We start from the raw sequence: 20,043 nt of genomic DNA on the forward strand, positions 1-20,043 counted from the left end.
CTGGTCTGGTGAAACTTTATTATCTAGATGTTAATAATGTGGTCATCTAGTTTGCAAAGGTTAAATAGATTTATAAAACCTGCATCTTCCACACATGTATCAGTAGTACGTGCATCAGACCTGTTTCCTGTTTCCTTCTCACTTTGTCCTTTAGTGATTATGCGTGACATGTGTTAGCCGTACGGCGTATATATTTATTGTCTTTGCTCATAGCATATATTTTTTGCACACCTTTAAACAAGCCAACAAATTGGAAACTTGTTTAGATGAGTTGACTGGATATGTCATATGTTGAATGTTATGTCAAAAAATGTAACACAGATGTGTAGTGCAAACTTATTTATGACTGATTGTGACTCATGCAATTATTTTGGACGGATGTAAAGTTTTCGACGACTCAATTGTCAATATGAATGAGGAAAAGTGAAATAAATAAAAGCGTATGAGATTTTTTGGAAATATCACGGTGTCTTGATGTTATTGTGATAATGGTGTGAAGTGAATAATATAGAGTTCACATGAGGATGCTTTTAATTTACAGAATTCAAACGGTTCTGGTAAATAAATGTGGTAACTCACGTTACTTTGATGGGACGCCTTGTCTCTACTTTTCCGTTTATTGCACTTACCTGCTATGAACACAGTAGATATTGACCTTCACCTGAATCATGTCTCGTTGGCAGACTCTTATCTCCGTGTTATTCTTCAACCAGCCTTTCATCTCTATCACTGTACACAATATAAGTAAAACGTTTGATTTGTGCGCTTCCCCGCGCTTGAACTTCCTTAGGGCTCGAGGACGTTTGGACTTTTGCCAGGAATAGTTACACATTTTGAGGAATAGGCTCCCTTCAGCACCTCTGATGCTCACTCATTAATTTGTTATATTCGTTTGTTTCATCTGTACCAAAATAACAGCAATTTGTGATACTATTTTGCTGATTCCTTGATTATATTAATTGTATTATTTTAAAATCTTATTATTAGGCCAATTAAAGCTTTGGCATGTTGTCTTTGTTAAAGTCATGCAAATAAAACCAACACAAACATGTTTTGTACAATACGTTCTGCTCCCAGACAAGAAACAAATCTGGTGCATAGTACATTTCAACGTGTACTTTTGTACTGAGATACTAAACAACATACATGTTAATTATTAAGTTTTAGAGGTACATTATGACAGCTCGGTTAAATGTCCCAAAATGTTAATCTTTTAGATGAATAGCTCACCCATGTTCATCTAGAGCGTATCTCCAATTTTATTTTCCCTTGGAGGAATACAAATAATCACAGAACATTAAGAAATGTACAGTTAATGCTTGTTCACATACAGTCAGTGTGACAAAAACACTGATAAAAAATAAAAGTGCAACAGAAAACCAAGACTTTAGGGTCCAACAAAAGAACTACAGTAATAAGTTAAATCTACTGATACAATTAATTCATCTCATTTACATATCGTCTGTAAACATCACTCAGAATAATTACATTTGAAAGAATCAATCAAACACACAGTGTACTGCATCTTTGCATCATTTGTGAGTGATAAATAGATCAATAATATGACGTCACATTCAGGGAACTGTGTACAATACAAGTGACCTCAGTTATTTTTCCTAATGAACACTTCATTTGTCCTGACACGAGGAAGTACTAGAGGGGAGAGTCTGTCTAATAATAGACCTCAGAGTCGATAGAGCTTCAATCTTATCTCTGTTATCTCTCTTTTTGTAAATCAATCACCGTTTTGCTCTTCACCAAGGTCGTGTTTTATAGTCGTAAACCTGTGTAAAAGTGTGTGGTGCATAACTGTTAGGTTAAACTTGGTCTAAATATTATTTTTCTTTAGATAATCTTTAAACCTTTTTTTCTTTACCACATAAACTGTAAACAACCTTTGATTTGCTCTTCTTGTACTTTCCTTCTGTAATAATCAAAGCTTATGCTGCTTTTTCTCTTTTTTCTCGTTGAATCAATAATTTACACTATTATAAAGAAACACTTTTGAAAACGTTGCTGTTTTCAGCTGTTCAGTACTCAAGGTTTACTATTTGTAATGTTGACCCAATGAGGAATGTTTCCCATGTCAAACATGGCATATCCCCAGGTGTTGACGCCTAAATTAACAGATAAAATCCCGATGATGTTCAGCATGAAGCCGGCTTTCACCTAAAGGAACAGACAGTGACATAGAAGTTTAAAAACCAGGGTGCTGTATGTACAGGTCTGAAAAATCTAAAAAGCAGCAATACATTTACCTTCTTAGGGACCTTAGCGCTACAAGGACTTTTATACTTTTATAGGACTTTTTTAAGTCCTATAAACTTAAATCAAAGACTCAAAATATCTTCTTAAATCTTAATCTGGTCTATCCTGCCAAGATGTTTTTCTTAGTCTATGTGAAGAACACTATCCTCCTCCTACCTCAACAAAGACTCAAACATTTCACTATCTTCTTGTAAATAATATCCTCTAAACTTCGCTCACATTAAAAATTCTTGCAACAAAGATTGTGTATTGTGTAAATGCATCTCACCATGTCTATGACTTTGAGTTTTCCAAAAGCGAAGGCGATGGCGTTGGGGGGGGTGGCGACCGGCAGCATGAAGGCCAGGGAGGCGGCGATGGTGCAGGGCAGCATCACGTACAGCGGGTGAATCTTAATAGCTACGGCCTATTATCAGAAACAGAGCAGAGTTAAATACATGTAGAAGCTGTGTGTTAGCGCCTGTGTATGCATGTGGACGTCTGTTTACCATGGAGGCCAGGATGGGCAGGAACAGGGTGGTGGTGGCCGTGTTGCTGGAGCACTCGGTGAACGTGGCCACCAGCAGGCTGAGCACCAGCGAGATGGCGAAAGGTGGTATTTGCTCCAGAGGGGCCAAGCAGTCTCCCAGCCACTTGGACAGACCCGACTCCTGTAAATCAATCAATGTTTATTTATATAGCCCAATATCACAAATGTTACATTTGTCTCAGTGGACTTTACAGTTTGTAGAGAATATCAATACGACACCCTCTGTCCTTAGACCCTCACATCGGACAAGAAAAAACTTCCAAAGAAACCCCACAGTTAATGGAGAAAAATGGAAGAAACCTTGAGGAGAGCAACCGAGGAGGGATCCCTCTCCCAGGACGGACAGACGTGCAATAGATGCCGTGTGTAAACAAATGGTTTAAGCAGAAAATACTTGAAACTCCTCACATTTACAAAATTTGCAATCATTTCTTGCCGAATAAATAGTAATAGTCATCAAAACTAACATTTAAAGCTCATTAAAGAATGGGAAGTTTGAACAGATAGATATGGTTTTGATGTGGGGTTGGGGTCATCCGCAGTTTGTAAAAACAGAGTACCAGGATGGAAGTGAAGCATGCACTGCTGTGGACAAGGGCAGCAACACATATTTTAGCTGTATAAATAAATGACCACAAAAAGAAATCAATATCAGTTTATGTGTACGCTATATTTACAGCTTTAGACCAGCAACTCATGATTTGTTAGGAAAAATGACTAATTGTAATCACAGCAAGGTTGGATAAAGTGGTGAAAACGTTCCAAAATAGCTTACACTTAAAGTGATTATGATTTTTTTAGGTGGACCTTTTTGCAGGAGGCTCAAATACCTTCTGCCCCTGCCCACTGAAACACATGCTTTACTTCCGTGCCATAAGGACTGTCTGCACTGCAGATATCCCTACCGCCATCTTCGGTCAGTACGGATAGGTACCTCGTACAACCACACTCAAAAACATCAGAACTATCCACTTAAAAGTAGAAAACCCAGTGTTCATGAATGTTTACCTCGCTGCCAGCAGCCAGAGCGAAGCCTCCTCCCAGCAGCAGGATGATGTTCCAGGGCATTCGCTCGTGGACAACCTGCCAGCTCAGCAGAGTTGGGGGGCTATTCACCGTCTGACCTGTTAGATGAACACCAAGCAAACAGTCATACGTAGCAGTGACATATCCACTGTGTAATCATTACAAGTACAAGTTGCACCAATGAGATGAAGATTGAGTTACAGGAACATCATTATTTGGGATTTTTGTCATTAGAGGATTACCATTTTCGTCGGTACCGTAGCCTCCACACCGAGGCCTCTGGGAGGGGATGATGAAGAAGAGCATCGACATAAAGATGGCGACGGTTCCATCTGACACAAACCTGAGGGATGCAAGGCAACATTGTTCAAATATTGTGGGTTAAATATGTTGCTGCCATGTTTTCTGTGTTGAAAATGTGTGTCGACACTCAAACTAACTAAACTTCTTTATCAAGAGACCAAAATATTTGACTGGCGTACCAGGGTTAAGGAGTTTCTTCACACTTTGATGGAATAAAGAGGGGTCAGAATAAATTAAATAAAACTAAAAGAATAAAAGGATGCAAGAGAGAAGATTCAATTATATTGTCAACAAACTCTGTAAAAAGACCAAAACCAACAACTTGATGGTCTCTCTCTAAACGATTCCCAACCAACCCAACCTGTTTGTAGCACTCAAGACGGACTTCTCTAAAAATGGTTACTGAAAACAGCTGGATGCTGAAGTTAGTTATTGCTACTCTATTAAAGTAATCAAGAGTATGTGGTGTATTTGTTAGGGATGTTTTTCAGCTGGAGATTTTAATCTTTTTATTCACAGCAGCACTAAAGTGTATGTAGTATCGACCAATAAGTGGCCATGTTCTTTATAATAAAGGAACACGTCACCCAGCGTGTCCCGCTTATATGTTTTTAATAGTTTTTGGACAACAATGGAGGTGTATGACACAGAGAAATAATGATTTATCAGACTTTCTTTCTGATCTTTGTTGACAATAAGAATAATGTATGATATTAGCACATTTAAGGTTTAAAAGCATGCCAAAAAACATAGGAAAGAAAAAGGAATACTCACGGTCCCCCTTTATTGAAGAGCACAGTTGCCCAGCCGTCGATGAAGCCCGGCTCCCGGCTGAACCACAGGACCACCAGCAGGACGAAGATGATGAGCACGGCCCACTCAGCAAACCTCACGCTGCCCAGCTTCTTGTACTCCTGCCTCATCACCTTGTACGCCTCCTTGTCTCTGTCGTTATTCACACCGCAGCCAAATGACTTCTTCAGGCTGAGGAGGAAAGAACAAAGATACCGTCAACAAATCAGAGAAATGTTTGAAGATTTATAAGTATGTCATACAGTAGGTTCAGGGATCGGGTTCAACTTTAAGGTTGAGCAATCCATGGATTGACGTTTATAAAAGTGGTGTCATTAAATGGGATACCAAGTTTGGTCAGTTTCTTTACCTCAAAAACTCTTAATTGACAGTTTTACTGCTTAAAATAAAGGCGGTAAAACAAATTGTCTTGACGAAACAATAATACATTGGGAAAGAAAACGTCCTTATTATTGTAAGACACATTTACATAGCAAAATACCACGAAAATGCAAGCAGGACAGTTGTCTTACTTGAACCCCAGGAACATAAACAGAAGCCAGAAGTATGCCAGCACCAGCATGATCAGCGCGTTGGGGAAAGCAAAGCCAAACCAGCTGGCAAAGTTGATCACATCCCCGTTCCCAGGGAAGAGCCTTCAGAGGAGGAAGACAGAGATATGAGAAGAGGAAAAGAGGGATAAACAGCTGAAATAATATCCCTCTGTGTTTTTAATAATGCCTTACTTGTCGATTTGACCCTTAAGGATGATGTTAGGGGTCGTGCCGGTGAGTGTAGCCGTTCCTCCGATGCTGGCAGCGTAACACACACTCAGACTCATCCCTTTGGTCAGGAGAGTGTACTTCTCATCCATCACTCTTCTCTTGGAGTCCTGCAGTGACTCTGCACTCAAGCCATTTTCACCTGGAGCCAGAGACATTCAGTAAGTTAAAGTTATTGGAAAGTGTTCATTTCACATGTTTTCAGACACTTTCAAAATGAAAAATAAGGAATACAAGATTACTGCTACCAAAAACTACTTTAAAATTGAGCTGTAATCATTTTTTAGATTGTGTAATGACAAAGAGTACAACCGAATGCATGTTCTTTCTTTTGTGCTGTTTATGAACCAATATCCAAAACTGACAATGGCCACTTAATATTTATTTTATATTTACACCTCCAAACGTTATGTTGAGAGTTCATGATAAAAAATGTCTCTACATAATTAATACAAGTACTGATGAGATACCAAAAGGTGATGTAGAAACAGTGCAGACCACTGATTGGTGGAGAGAGAACAGTCAAAGCACATGGGACATGCTGCACAAACACAGCATTTGAAAACAGCAAAATACCATTATAGCAATAACATGTTCTTCTTTTTACTGGACCACATTTCAAATCAAGTGTCAAATCTACACCCAGCACTACTCCTTACAATTGAGGAAGTGCAGACAATCCTATGAAAGGATTAAGCTAGTCTCCCAACTGTATTGGGATAGCTGCTTAACGAGTAGTTGAGTTGGGGAAATTAGAGTTGAAGCATCCAATGGAAACACATATTTTACTTACACTGTCCATTGTCCAGCTGAGCCTTGGTGTCAGGGTGTTTCTCTTCACTCATCTCCTGTTTACTTTTACTAATCTCAAGCTCAAACGCCTGGTTGTCCTGAGCTGCGGCCTGGAAGTCCCGCTCGTCCGCCTGGGTCTCGGTGGCCTTCAGCTGCTGCAGCACGGCCGAGGCGATGGGCAGCATCATGGCCGTGGTGGCCGAGTTACTGATCCACATTGACAGGAAGGACGAGACGATCATGAAGCCCATCATCAACCTGCGTGAAAGGAGAGTGAAAGGTAAAATAAGGATCTTTCGTAGATCTGTTTTGTTTTCTGTTTATTGCAACCTGTTTCTGTAATTGAGTTTTTCATAAATTCTGCACATCTTTTCAAATGGATGAGCTGTCGTCTTTGTTTGTTTTTGTCTAGTCATGATGCGTGTGTTTTCAAAAAGGGGACATATGCACATGGAGTGTTTTCCTCCTGCCTTGGTCAGAACATTTGGGATTCAACAAGATGTTCAGATTTAGCTCAACTTTCTCTGTCAAGTTCCAGTAGAAACCAAAAATATGAAGTATAAAGTATGAACCTGAAAATGACAATGTTATGTCTTCTTACAGTGAATTGACGTTAAGAATTATTAGATGTTTGTTGTTTTTACTGTTAATGCTTTTTTGTTCTTAAGGAATTATTAATCGTGTGAATTCATAGATATTATCTTGAAGATGCGCATAATATCATGAGACCTGCTGAATGAAGGATTTGTGTAACAACTTGAGCATTTCTGACCTCTAAAATCACTCTGAATAAAAACCACAAAGATCCTTGCAGGAATTGTTGGCATTTTGGTCACATCTTGTTTTGTCTGCTGTGAGGTGCAGAGGTGAGTTATATAACTTTCTTACAGGGCGGGACGGACGCCGACCAGCAGCAACACTCGGAGAGCGATGCGGGTATGAAGGCTCCATTGCTCCACAGCGATGGCCACCAACAGGCCCCCAATGAACAGCATGTTAGAGTCTTTCAGATACTCAATACTGACCTGAAACACATCACACAGACACTCACTTTATCAAAAGAATCAAGCATTTAAACATGGGCAAAACAAACAGTACATCATTTGACCGGTGTAATAAACTGTGAACATGCTGGCCTGTACATCATCCAATTTGTTTTATGAGCTATAAAAGACACTGGATCAGCAGATGTAACAATGACGGTGCCGTCTCTGCACAGTGTTCTAAAAATGTATCGAATAAAGGTTAACACTTTCAGACAGAGCTAATTTCCTGTTTTATTGAACTCTATTTGTTTCTGTTCTTCTGGTGTGCTTTTGCTGTTCTTTAGCTGATCCTGACCTTCACAATTACCTACAGTTGGTCCAATTTATTCTCTCCTATTTTGTCATTGCCTGCCTGCAGTTTGAGAGGCAGAACAAAATATGCCTTATCTCTTCTCCTAACCCTTTTTATTGACCTCAAAGAAAAACGTCATGGGAAACATGTATAGCAGAATTGATAAGATAACCCAACTGTATTTATTATAGCTAGATATTGTGAATGGAGACATTTCTTTCAAGCAATATCTTGTTATATCTCATAGAAATTAGTACAGTGACAAACTCAACTTTCAATTTATAGTTTACAAATAAACTGCAATAGAAGAATACCTTGAACACTACATTTTCTCCGAAGTATCTGAGAACCTTTTAGTGATAATCAGCAGTATATTCCTACAGGGGTCAGAACTTGGAATATAATGAAGTACAAAAGATGAAATAAGGACTTTACATCTGCAGCCTTCATGATGCCCATCATAGGGAAGAGGACGACCGGCAGCAGTGCGGTCACGGCCAGAGGCATGCACTCTGTGCACCAGTACAGAGCCATGAGGATGATCGCATAACCACATTTGGCTTCCTGTAAACACACACACACGCAAACACATCAACAACACTGGTGTCAGAAGAAATTGGTGGGGAGGTAAAAGTGTTCAGAAGAGACAATCTGAAAATTAGTAAGATATGGATACAGATGTTGAACAAAGACAAACAAACACACACATATACGGAGATGTACACAACCTTATAAAGTCCATACAGTGTTTATCATCCTCTGTCTTATCTGCAGCCTCACTTTAAAAGGTAATAATACTTTACACATGCAGATAGCAGAAAGCGTTGATCGTAAAACAGACAATTTGTCATGCTCTTGTCTCACGATACAGTTCTTTATTGGTCCTCCGTAAAATTACAGAGCGTTAAAACTACCCGACACAAAACTTTCCACTGCCAATGTTCGAAACCCTCTGAGCTCCTCACTACTAATGAAAGATGCTGCTTTTAAAACGTTAATACACAAGGTATCATGTGAGAGGTCATTGCTGCAGCACACTGCAACAGTAGCATGTTTGCTTTACTTACTTTGATACTGTAATATCCTTTACTATTAAAACTCTTACGTACACTTTTAACATAAAGTCATTTTTTCATTAAATAGGCGTTTTGAATTATATTCACCATTACCCTTCTTCTTAGAACGTTACTGGATACAAGTAATCAACATTTAACTATAATAATCATGATTACTATTATTTTGATTTGTTATTTTCATATGTTATAGCCATTTTACATCAATAATTTCAAAGCAGTTTATTATGGAACCATATGAAATCTAAAAAATGCTAACATAGAAACATAAAGATATGTTTACAGCCACAGTACAGTGGTTTAGCCATAGACTAGAAGATCCTCAGTGCCTTTGTGTTTTGCTCTCTGATGCCGTCATCCCATCTTTTCTTGACTTTTCAGCTTTTCTGTAGGATTTGTCTTTATTGGCTCTTTGATGTCCAATGTGGTTTGACATTAACTGCTCATTGTGCACACTTTTACCTTTGTCTCTCCTTCATCATAAAGCAACGATCCTTGAATACAGTCCATAAATCAAGACAAGCACATGAACATGCTGATTGATGAATTATTTTAGTTTCAGTATTTAACACATAATGGTTAACATGGGGCACACTATCAAAAGGTCATTGTTTTTTTGCTAATCCTTTTAGGAATTTGACCCTAATCTTTCTTGGCATACAGTTATTTAGAGTGGAGTCCTGATGAGTGATTAATGAACTACAGAACAAATAGCCTGCTTTCTTGTGTTTTAAGTTAAACCTTACCTTACATGTATCTGTGGCATGTGCTTAATGCCACAGATACATAAGACAGATTGCTAGTTACTGTATAGTAGTGTGTACGAGAAGTATAAATTCAGGGGAAGAAGTTGTGTAAAACATTTTTTATCAGTCAAACCCCCCACTAAAGTTTAAGAATTGAGGTTCTTTCAATCTAGACAGTCAATACCGATTCAAACCATTCACTTAGTTAAAAAGTTACCTGTGTAGGGATGACGAGTGGCAGAGGAAGCAGTGCCAGCGGAAGGACCACGATGATGATGTAGTTTCTGTGGTACCACATCCACCTTAAACAAATATGTATAGTTCTCCTGGAAGATCCCATGATTGAACCAGGGGAGAGTGAACTATCCACAGGGTCAAGACTTATTAAATTGAGCTAAACACATACGTCCCTCACAGAGACCCACTGAGGTAATGAGACTAATAAACCTGCAAACAGACCCTTTATTTCTCTTGCGGCTTATCAAACATTAACTCAACACCAAACGGATCACACTCATTGGCAGATGAAGCGATTGAGAAAGAGAGGCAGGCAATATTGGAAGAAAGAGGTGGAGGGACTGACAGATGAGGGGAATGATAGTTTTATCACCTATAGGAGAACAGATTTGTGGAGTGTTACCAAATGTCAGGGATGTGTAGCCTTGTGAAGAAAAGGATAAATGTTACTTCTTCTTTTTCAGGAGTACTAATGCATATTTGAATGTGTTCATTTCCTGTTGTCCTTTGAGTCTGTATGGAAGTGATGCCTTCTTTAACGCTAAAGTACTGAGTCTCCTGTCTGCATAATAGAGTTGCCTTAAACTAAAGAAACCTTGAACTTTGGACTTTGAACCCAGAGTCTGCTATAAGTTCTACAAAAGCTTCACTTTTAGATAAACCTAGGAATCAACAAAGATCACTTTAAGAAAAATGTCATGCACTTTATTGTTTCTTTCGAATGAGAGAAAAAACGGTTTGTCTCTCTTTGTTGGTCTGACACGTAGTGGCAGGTTTGTGTAACTTAAAAAAGAAAAGTTATAATCCATAAATATTTACTATTCACTCCACTAACATGGATTTTGCTAATGCAAAACGTTACTTAGTCTGGTATGAGACTGCTAGCTTATGGTGGCTAACATGTTAGCAATCTTGCTGTGTTACAGTCATTATTGAGTCATTTTCCCAGTTGTATTACTCTCCTCTCAATGGGCTGCTGTTACACGGTTTGAGCATTAATATCATCACAGTTACACACCAGAAATAGTTTGATACAGCTGATAGCCTTTAGCTTAGCACAGACTCTGGAAACAGCAAGCCACTTTATATCTTCTTTGTTTAATATATACAAAAATCAAAGTTTAAAATTTGCCATTTTCTGATAATAAACCTAACCCTGTAGTATTTAATGAGCTTACACAACCCCCCGGAAACCACTGTGATCTCTCTGAGCTTTTATATCCTACAGTTCATGTGTGAGACAAGGTCAGAGAAAAGCCTCAATTAAGTCATAAAAACAAAAACAATTAAAACAAGTGATTATGTCCTATCATGGAAAGTAACACAATTTCGAGACTGGTGTTAAGTGAATAAATTGTTTTACAAAGTACAAAGAAAGCTATTACAGTTGCATGTACATATTTCAATAAAACATATACATGGCACTGCATTGATGGGGATCTCTCTAATCTATAACTCATGGCATGTGTTTTCTTCTTCTCGTTGAACACGAGAAGTCATTTCCTGTGGCTTAAGCAGTCATTTTTGAAACATTTTTTGTAATGTTTTTAAAGAGCTTAAAGGTTTGGTGGTCATCGTAACCCAGTCCCCTTTTCTTCACAAACCGCTGACTCGTTCAATGACTCGATTAATATTTGACATTTAAAGGTGCATGCCAATCAAATATAAACAGTGGACCTTTAAGTTGCTACATAACTTGCTATATAAAGAATTATGAAAGGAGAATAGATATACAAACTTGTATTTATGTCTATATCTTTTATTTCTCTGGTACAGGTTGTAATAATTCATCACTCATTACATTTCCTCATGAAGTGTCTGCACTGAAACAAAATGTTCCCTGTTTCCACAAAACCTGGTTTGTTACGTTTTTTTGCACTATATTCAATTGGGTTTTTAACATTTTTATAAATAGTTTTAAAATCTGTATTTTTTTTAAAAGTGTAATCCATTACTTTACCTTAATCTTAATTTAATTTAATTGTTATTGAAACTTCTCATCTTCAACCATATTGACATCATATTTATAAAATCAAGTAGGGTGCAGGCCTCACCTCACCTCCTTGAGATAGATAATAATAATCAATATGTGTGTGTTCCTTTAAATGATCTTATAACATTGTATTAGATTAGATATCAATATGTTAATATCCTCCCTCACTGATACAATCACCACTGAGAAATCAAAGTCCACCTGCCCTAATACTCACCACTTTCACTGCACTCCACTAAAACAAATACTCTTTTAAACACCACTGACTCACTTCCCTGTGCTTCTATTAAAGTGTAGAGAAAAGCTAAGATACCAACGTTTTTAGGCTCTTTGACAGAGATGGTTAGTTTCCTTTTATCAAGCAAGATCTTTTACTGTTTAACTGATTGATGACGAAGTAATACTATCTCTTCAATGTGTTTAATATTTTCAGCCTCTAGGTCTCTCCATGGTGCTGAATCTGATCATCTATGTCATAGTTTTTTTTTTAAAGAACAGGCACTCCACATATTAGAAATATATCTTGTATTTTTGAATAGCAACTCTCGTTATCAAGGCTACATTTGGAAAAAGGCATTGTGTTTGCTTTAGGGTTGTTTTTTTCCATGACAGATCGATAAGAGGAAAAAAAGACAACCCTGGTTACACAATGTTTGAGCTCACATTCTCATTCCCTCATTTTACCAGAAGTTACATTTAGTTTACAGTATACACTGACTTTAAGAGACAAAAATACCTTTTCACAGCAGACAATTTGATAAGTCATTGTAGGAAAAGCACATGCATTGCAAATAGCTTCAAAGATGGCTGTAATATTCAAACTTGCCAGTGAGTGTGACATCATGCATGAAACCAGGAACCTGCTACAAATAAATGTAACCGTAATTAATGTGTCATTAGACCTTGGCTTTACTGTTACAAAATGGTCAAAATGTCTTCATTCAAAAATGCTCACAGCACACTTCTGTTGTTTATTGACTGGTTTACAGTTTTACATTTCAACACTTTTCCTAACTAAAAAGCCATTCAGTCTCTCATTACAATAAAAAATAATCCATTTAGTTGGATTATCTTAATAAACTGGTGTTGGGTGTTGAATTTACCACACAACTGGAAAGTAAGTGTGTATATTCTGTGGCCTAAAGAGATCATGCTGATGTCGGGCTGATGTTTCTGGGACAAGAGGTCAGACGTCACAGTTTAATGATTGTCACAGCCGATGGTTGACCAATCAGGAAAGCAGACGCCTGGGGGTCAACAGCTTCTGATAAATGTCTATTGATCATCTGCACACAATGCTGCACCCCAAATTGGGGCACTCAAACTCATCTGAATAGTTCAATAGAGTAAGGGGCCCAGTTGTGGTCGGAGTTTGATTTCTTACATTTTTTGTTTGTTATTTAAAGAAGGGATATTTTCTACTGTGAGTCGGCATGAAGCCAGCAGTGGCTCTACTGGGTCTCGTCCTCCTGCTGGACGCCACCTTTGCTGCAGAAGGTAAATCTTCAAGATTGACTTTTATAATTAAAGTTCTTAAAGCTAAAATGTCTTATTAATAATATTATTTGCCACCTGAAGTAATAAACTTGGTTTTCACTGGTTGATGCTAAGTTACCCACATGGGTAAGTTAATAATGAGATAAAACAATTGTAGAATGTTAACTTACAGTTCTGGAGTTAGTTTTAGTAATAAATGTTGAGTTACCTTTCTAGAATGTTGAATTACAATTCTAGAATGTTCATTTACAGTTCTAGAATGTTGAATTAAAATTCTATAATGTTGAATTACAATTCTAGAATGTTCATTTACAGTTCTAGAATGTTGAATTAAAATTCTAGAATGTTGAATTACAATTCTAGAATGTTAATTTACAGTTTTAGAATGTTGAACTACAATTCTAGAATGTTCAATTGCAGTTCTAAAATGTTTTATAACAATTCTAGAATGTTGAATTACAATTCTACAATGTTCATTTACAGCTTTAGAATGTTGAATTACAGTTCTAGAATGTTTAATTACGGTTTTAGAATGTGAAATAAAAATTCTAGAATGTTTAATTCGAATTCTAGAATGTTCATTTACAGTTCTAGAATGTTGAATACAAATTCTAGTTTTATGAACTACAATACTAGAATGTTCAATTAAAGTTCTAGAATGTAGAATTCAAATTCCAGAATGTTGAATTACAATTCCAGAATGTTGAATTACAATTCTAGAATGTTAATACATGTCAAATGTATTGCATTTAATACTTCTTCACTACATTTAAGAAGGAAAACTTGTAGTTTTTACGAAAACCTAATTCCACATTTGTTCATACTATTTACCTTTAAGATTAAATTATAACAATTTTGCACAACCCTCTTTGTTCTGAAACATAGTCCAAAATACCTATTGCCTGTTAATAAATACATTAAAACGAGTTACTTCTCAACCTGAGTCATTCCTCCTCTCTATATCAACACAAGTCATTTAAAATGTAAACAAACAACCTGCTTTTTTGCAGAGTCCTGTGTTGGTCGCTGTGGCATCTTCAACCCGCTGACAAAATGTCAGTGTGACTCCATGTGTGTGTACTATGGAAGCTGCTGTGGAGACTTTGACAATATCTGCCCTAAAAAAGGTTAGTTCAATATAAACAATACACTTTTTATATTTTGATTAAGTTCTCTTATGTCATTTCTACTGAAAGTCCTTCCTGTGTGACTGAACTTGTGTTTGTTCTGCCCTCAGTTGCTCGTGGCGATACTTTCGAAGAAACAGATGGAGTAACAGAAACAGTGACGACGACTATGATCGCGAGCACACCAAAAGATCTACCACCAACTTTCAACACAGTCGCAGAAACCACCACTGCCTATCCCCAGCCCCCTACCACACACGGACCCCAGACCACACAAGGGCCCACTCCACCTGTAGACCCTGACCCAGCTGTCTGCAGCGGTGAACCTTTTGATGCTTTTCTGCAGCTGAAGAATGGGTCGATATATGCATTTAGAGGTAAATCTGGTGCTCCAAAAGAGTTTGTACAGTCCTAAATCTTGACGTCAGTACCCTGACATGGACTAAACAGTGCAGATCTTTTTATTTATATTCAGTGTTGATAATTTGTGGATTATCCTTGTTAATTATAGTGGGTAGCTTTGTTGGTATCTGTAAAAACACAGAATACAACGCTGGACCCGCCTCATTGAGAGACGGAGCAGAGAAGGAGATAAAGAATTGTTTATACATAGTTTTTTTTTGTAAAATGCTGCATATTATAACTTTTTTAAATGGGACTGATTCAAAGTCTATACTTTCACTCATAGGTGAATATTTCTTCGAGTTGGATGATACGTCCGTTCTTCCTGGGTACCCAAAACTCATTGAGGATGTGTGGGGGATGTCAGGACCCATAGACGCTGCATTCACACGCATCAACTGCCAGGGAAAATCCTACATCTTCAAGGTAGATATTTTACTTGACTTTCTATCAGGTAAAGGACATGGAGGGCCAACCATAACACATTTTAAACATATTGTTCCCTTTTATTATTCTAACTGCTTTGTGTTTATTACTTATCCTCCCTCAGGGGAACAAGTACTGGAGGTTTGACGGTGATGTCTTGGATGACGACTATCCTCGGGACATTTCAGTTGGCTTTGATGCCATACCAGATGACGTTAATGCTGCATTTGCCATACCAGCACCGAGCCACCGTAGCAAGGAGAAAACCTACTTTTTCAAAGGTATTTCTGAAGGGATGTGAGATATTTTTCAGTATTTAAAAGCCCATTTTACCCAGTTTAGATGTTAATGGGTTGATACATGATCAATGAATGAATGCAGTCCTCTCATTCAGTAGTTACGAAAAAAATACAAGCAGCTATATAGAAGTTAAAAATAGTCTCATAGTTACCAGCTGCAATATCGTAAAGTGAATGATGTATCAGTAATGAAAATGAATGAATATGGTATAAATAATAAAATGGATGATTCTGAAGACCATTCTGCACACTTTCAATTGTATTCTTCACGCTCATGTTTTCCTACATGTCAAAATGTGTTGTTTTCTTTTATTAGGGGACAAGTATTACCAGTATGAGTTCAAGCACCAGCCTTCCCATGAGGAGTGCGTCCAGATGAGCAGGTCCTCTCCGTCTGTGCTGTTCTCACGATACACCGACCTCTTCTGCGATCAGACATTGGAGGATTTATTCATGGAGCTCTTTGGAAGCTCCTGTAAGGAAAACCCTTGGGTTTCACAAACATTCAAAGATTCAAATGCTTTATTGTCATATGCACAGTAGCTACAGTGTGGATATGGCAATGATTATCTTAAGTCTCGGCTCCTCCAACAATGCAACTTCAATATATATAAGACATAAAACAATAAAATAGTGCAAGAAGAAACAGAGCAGAAATAAAATAGTGCAAGATTGTGTTGCAAGACCAATGTGCAAGTCATGCAGATAAAGTAAATAAGAAAATACAATAAGCTAAATGTAGCAGAGTATTATTTATGTGAACAAGTAAATGCAGGAGAATATATATATGTAGAAAGAATAAAATAAACATGAACAGAATGTAAAATGAAATACTGTACAGTGAAAGGTTTATTGTAGTAATAAATACATTGTGAGAAGCAAACAGATGAATGCTATAGGCTATGAAGGCCCTTTACAGAGATCAAGCGTCTCATAGCCTGTGGGATCAAACTGTTTCTAAATCTCCAATATCTCCTCCTCTTACAGTCAGCAGTCCTCACACAGGCCCTCGTTACACCAGCAGGGACTGGCAGGGCATCAGGGCCCCTGTAGATGCTGCCATGGTGGGACGAGTGTACATCAGTCCCATGCCTACACCTCCACCAGCAAGGAGGCGCAGCAGCAGGAGGAGGAGGCCCAGCAAGAAGCGTGCACAGCGAAGAAGGCTGAGTCGCCAAGCGTTGTTTGATGATTTCTGGGGATTAGATGATTTGTTTGACTACAGCGATGTCAGCGATATTTTTGAGGAGAGCACCACACAGGACGACAAAAGCACCCCTGTTCAAAATGTTTATTTCTTCAAGAGAGGTATGATACTTGAGGTGAAAGTTCAGTTTCAGAAAATGGTGTGCTTAAAATTCCAGTAAAAACATTTACAATAATGAAAAAGATTAACTCTAACGACTTGATTTGCGTTGTTTCTTTTCTTTTTATGATGACAGATAAATACTACAGAGTGGATCTGCAGACAAAACGTGTGGACTCTGCCAGCCCTCCTTACCCACGATCCATTGCGACATACTGGCTGGGCTGCAAGAGTGAAGAGACACCTGATGCATCGAGAGCAGAGAAGAGATAGACCAACTAAGTCAATGAGGAGAATTTCACTCTGTGTTTTAAGCACACCTTAGTGACAAGTCTTAATTACAGTAATTACTAAGTGAACATATAATAGCTTGTGTTCTTTTTATTCTTAAGGCATTAAGTTAGTGTTAAATGCACCCATATGATGTCTCCTCTATGTTTAAGCAACTAGGCTGAAATTCTGCATGATTAAATAAACTTGAGATTCCAGTTATGTGAGTGCTTTATTATTGTTTTTTGTACAAACACACACCTGTAGCATTCTCTGGCTAGATATAACCACATTCTGACTTTAACCCTACAAATTAATTTCCCTCAAACAAAAATTGTCATACTGGTAAATGCAAGTGAAAGTCTCTCTCAAACAACTGTTCATTCACATTCTGAACCCTGTTGGTCTATACAGTGTATTCATTAATATCTCTACAACAGTAAAATATTGTTGTAGGCTTACTGTGACTGTGACCCTGTGCTGTTGACCTTATTCTCCTGTGAATGCAGTTGTTGCACCCTCTGCTGGACTAAAGATCACAAGGCAGGCGAGAATTTAAATAAAATAAATAAATGTTTAAAATTTGGAATATTTGTCGGCCAATATAATTGTTCTTCTGTCTTCGTATGTAATGCACAAAACATAATTTGTAACTATTTTTGTATCACTCTGTTTGGATACATGCCTGATAATCACGGAGGAAATCACTTCCGGTTTCAAATGTGACGCATGTGTCTTATATGTTACTGCGAGCCCATGTTACTACAATACATGAAACTGCTGTGAGCATTTGAGTCAAACATTTCCTTGTTTTCTCGTGTTGTTTTACTGCTAGTTTTTTTTTTTAATGAACACCGGTATCAAAAAGGCCCCGCTGGGATTCAGATCCAGGATCTCCTGTTTACTAGACAGGCGCTTTAACTATCAACGGCGCCACGTCAGGGCGTGCCCGGCAGAAGGCACTATAAATAAGCACCCACATATCAGTAGGGTAAATATAACATGTGTTTTATTCGTAAAGCTCATAAAATAATCCACAATGTGTAAATAGGGTTATCTGAACATTTCTATACATTTAATTCACACTTTCTTCAGGGCAATCTCACCATAAATACTCTAAACTCAATACTAATTTTTACAATTAGTTTTTTAAATACGTAGCCTATTTCAATGTACAACAAATTTCACAAGTCAACCCAAAATATAATCGATCATTGCAGCAGAAATGTCCAATTCCGACAGATTAAAGTTGTCCAGCTCCGGAAAGCACATACTGGAGAGGTCATTTGTGGACACGTCGGTGCTGGAGAAGCTCTGCTGGCTCGGCATGCTCTCCCTGGGTTCCGGATGTCCCAATTCAGCGCAGCGACTCCCAATAGGCTGGGATACCTGTGCTTCTCCGAGGAAAGCCTCAAACTCCTCCGTCAAATCCCATTCAATGAGTCCACTGTGTGGGAACAATGGGCAGTAATCGGTAAAGTCAGGGGTTTGGTAGTCTTGGGTAACTCGCGGTCCATGAGGGAAGCACGGTGCAGCTTGGTGGGCGACAAAGGGCGATGTAGGTGCGGGCACCCCCTGGATGGTGGAGAGTCTGGTGGACTGAGGTAGACTGGGAGCAGGGTAGCCTGGTGGGGAAGGCAGGCTTGGGTAATGAGGGAAAGCAGGAGCAAACTGTGGGAAGGGTGAACTGGGAGAAGGTGTGTAGGAGAACTGGTGGAGGAAGTCTGACGAGGGCTTGGGGATCTCTCTGGAGGATTTCTTGCTTTTGAAATAGCGAGCTCGTCGATTTTGAAACCAGACCTGTTGAAGAGAATGAAATGTTGTTATTGTTATGCAGTGGTGTAAAATAAAAGTACATATACTTAAGTACAATTGTGAGGGAGTTGCACTTTGCTTTGAGTATTTTCAATGTTTTGTTACTTTGTACTGCGACCCTACAATTAAGAAATAAATAGTGTACTTTTACTCCACTACATGTATTAAGTACCATAATGATGTAGAATATTTAAAAAAAAAAACGAAATAAGTCTTTAGGTAGGCCTACACCTGGAATAAATCCACAAGCTACCCTGCAGCATACAAAGTGACCAGCTCCACGTTTACCAGCTTTGATAACACTTAAAATGTATCAATAATTAAAATCAAAACATTTAATATATATAATTCTGAAGTAGGCCAATCTGCATAAGGACTAAGGAGTACTTTTAATTGTGGCTCTTTAAGTATATTTTGATAAATATTTTTGTTATTTGACTTTAGTAACATAAATTCAGGACTTTTACTTGTAACAGAGTATTCCTACACGTTTGTAGTTCTAATTCTACTAAAGTGCAAGATAGGAGTACTTCTCCCACCTGTTTTTATGTCATAGGCCTACTGGGGGCATATCCAACATTACGCATGAGAAGTCTGTGAAACTCGTGTCATACCTGAATTTTAGACTCCGGGAGCCCGGTTAAGGATGCAAGAGACTCCTTCATTTTAATGTCCGGGTACTGTGTGACAGAGAAGGCCCTCTCCAACTCGCTCAGCTGGGCCTTACTGAAGGTGGTACGCTTCCGGCGACGGTGGGTGTCCGAGCGTGTCCTTTGAGCAGCGTCATGGTGCACTAGATTGAGAAAAGGAAATTATACAGTTTAAATAAGCTTTTCTGAAACTTTCAATATGAATGAAACAGGCTGCAATTATAGAAACATATTTGTAAATGGATAGAACAACTTAAGGAAGTGCGTGAAAGTAAAGATATTAAGGCAAACGTCCATATCGTGAATCTAAAATGGTTTGCCTTGTCTAGTTTTGTAAGGGTCTTAACACAGAAAAGGTCAGACACTCACCTC

At 38.2% G+C, this 20,043-nt stretch overlaps 3 protein-coding genes across 3 annotated transcripts in view; 1 reads left to right on the forward strand and 2 right to left on the reverse strand.

Annotated features, from left to right (window-relative positions):
• Positions 1-1,258: 1,258 nt before the first annotated feature.
• On the reverse strand, positions 1,259-10,056 carry LOC117490217 (solute carrier family 13 member 2-like). The gene is made up of 12 exons (XM_034139839.1): positions 9,867-10,056; positions 8,266-8,394; positions 7,381-7,517; positions 6,494-6,750; positions 5,665-5,842; positions 5,452-5,574; positions 4,901-5,110; positions 4,066-4,166; positions 3,806-3,921; positions 2,757-2,918; positions 2,537-2,674; positions 1,259-2,169 (listed from the first exon to the last, which is right to left on the reverse strand). The coding sequence occupies exons 1-12, from the start codon at positions 9,987-9,989 to the stop codon at positions 2,038-2,040; spliced, it is 1,806 nt and encodes a 601-aa protein (XP_033995730.1). The 5' UTR covers positions 9,990-10,056; the 3' UTR covers positions 1,259-2,037.
• Positions 10,057-13,149: 3,093 nt separating this feature from the next.
• On the forward strand, positions 13,150-17,428 carry vtnb (vitronectin b). Its single transcript, XM_034139797.1, has 8 exons — positions 13,150-13,376; positions 14,387-14,503; positions 14,614-14,880; positions 15,192-15,331; positions 15,456-15,612; positions 15,947-16,105; positions 16,618-16,938; positions 17,073-17,428. The coding sequence occupies exons 1-8, from the start codon at positions 13,313-13,315 to the stop codon at positions 17,207-17,209; spliced, it is 1,362 nt and encodes a 453-aa protein (XP_033995688.1). The 5' UTR covers positions 13,150-13,312; the 3' UTR covers positions 17,210-17,428.
• Positions 17,429-18,198: 770 nt separating this feature from the next.
• The window catches only part of LOC117490185 (homeobox protein prophet of Pit-1-like), a 1,971-nt gene continuing 126 nt past the window's right edge, over positions 18,199-20,043 (reverse strand). The window contains exons 1-3 of the mRNA XM_034139798.1: positions 20,041-20,043; positions 19,636-19,814; positions 18,199-19,006 (exon numbers count right to left, since the gene is read on the reverse strand). The exon at positions 20,041-20,043 is cut by the window's right edge and continues 126 nt beyond it. Of these exons, the coding sequence (XP_033995689.1) occupies positions 18,398-19,006; positions 19,636-19,814; positions 20,041-20,043 (791 nt within the window). The 3' untranslated portion in view covers positions 18,199-18,397. The remainder of the gene's footprint in view (positions 19,007-19,635; positions 19,815-20,040) is intronic.

Source organism: Trematomus bernacchii, unplaced genomic scaffold (genome assembly GCF_902827165.1).
Source record: "Trematomus bernacchii unplaced genomic scaffold, fTreBer1.1, whole genome shotgun sequence".
NCBI classification, from domain to species: domain Eukaryota; kingdom Metazoa; phylum Chordata; class Actinopteri; order Perciformes; family Nototheniidae; genus Trematomus; species Trematomus bernacchii.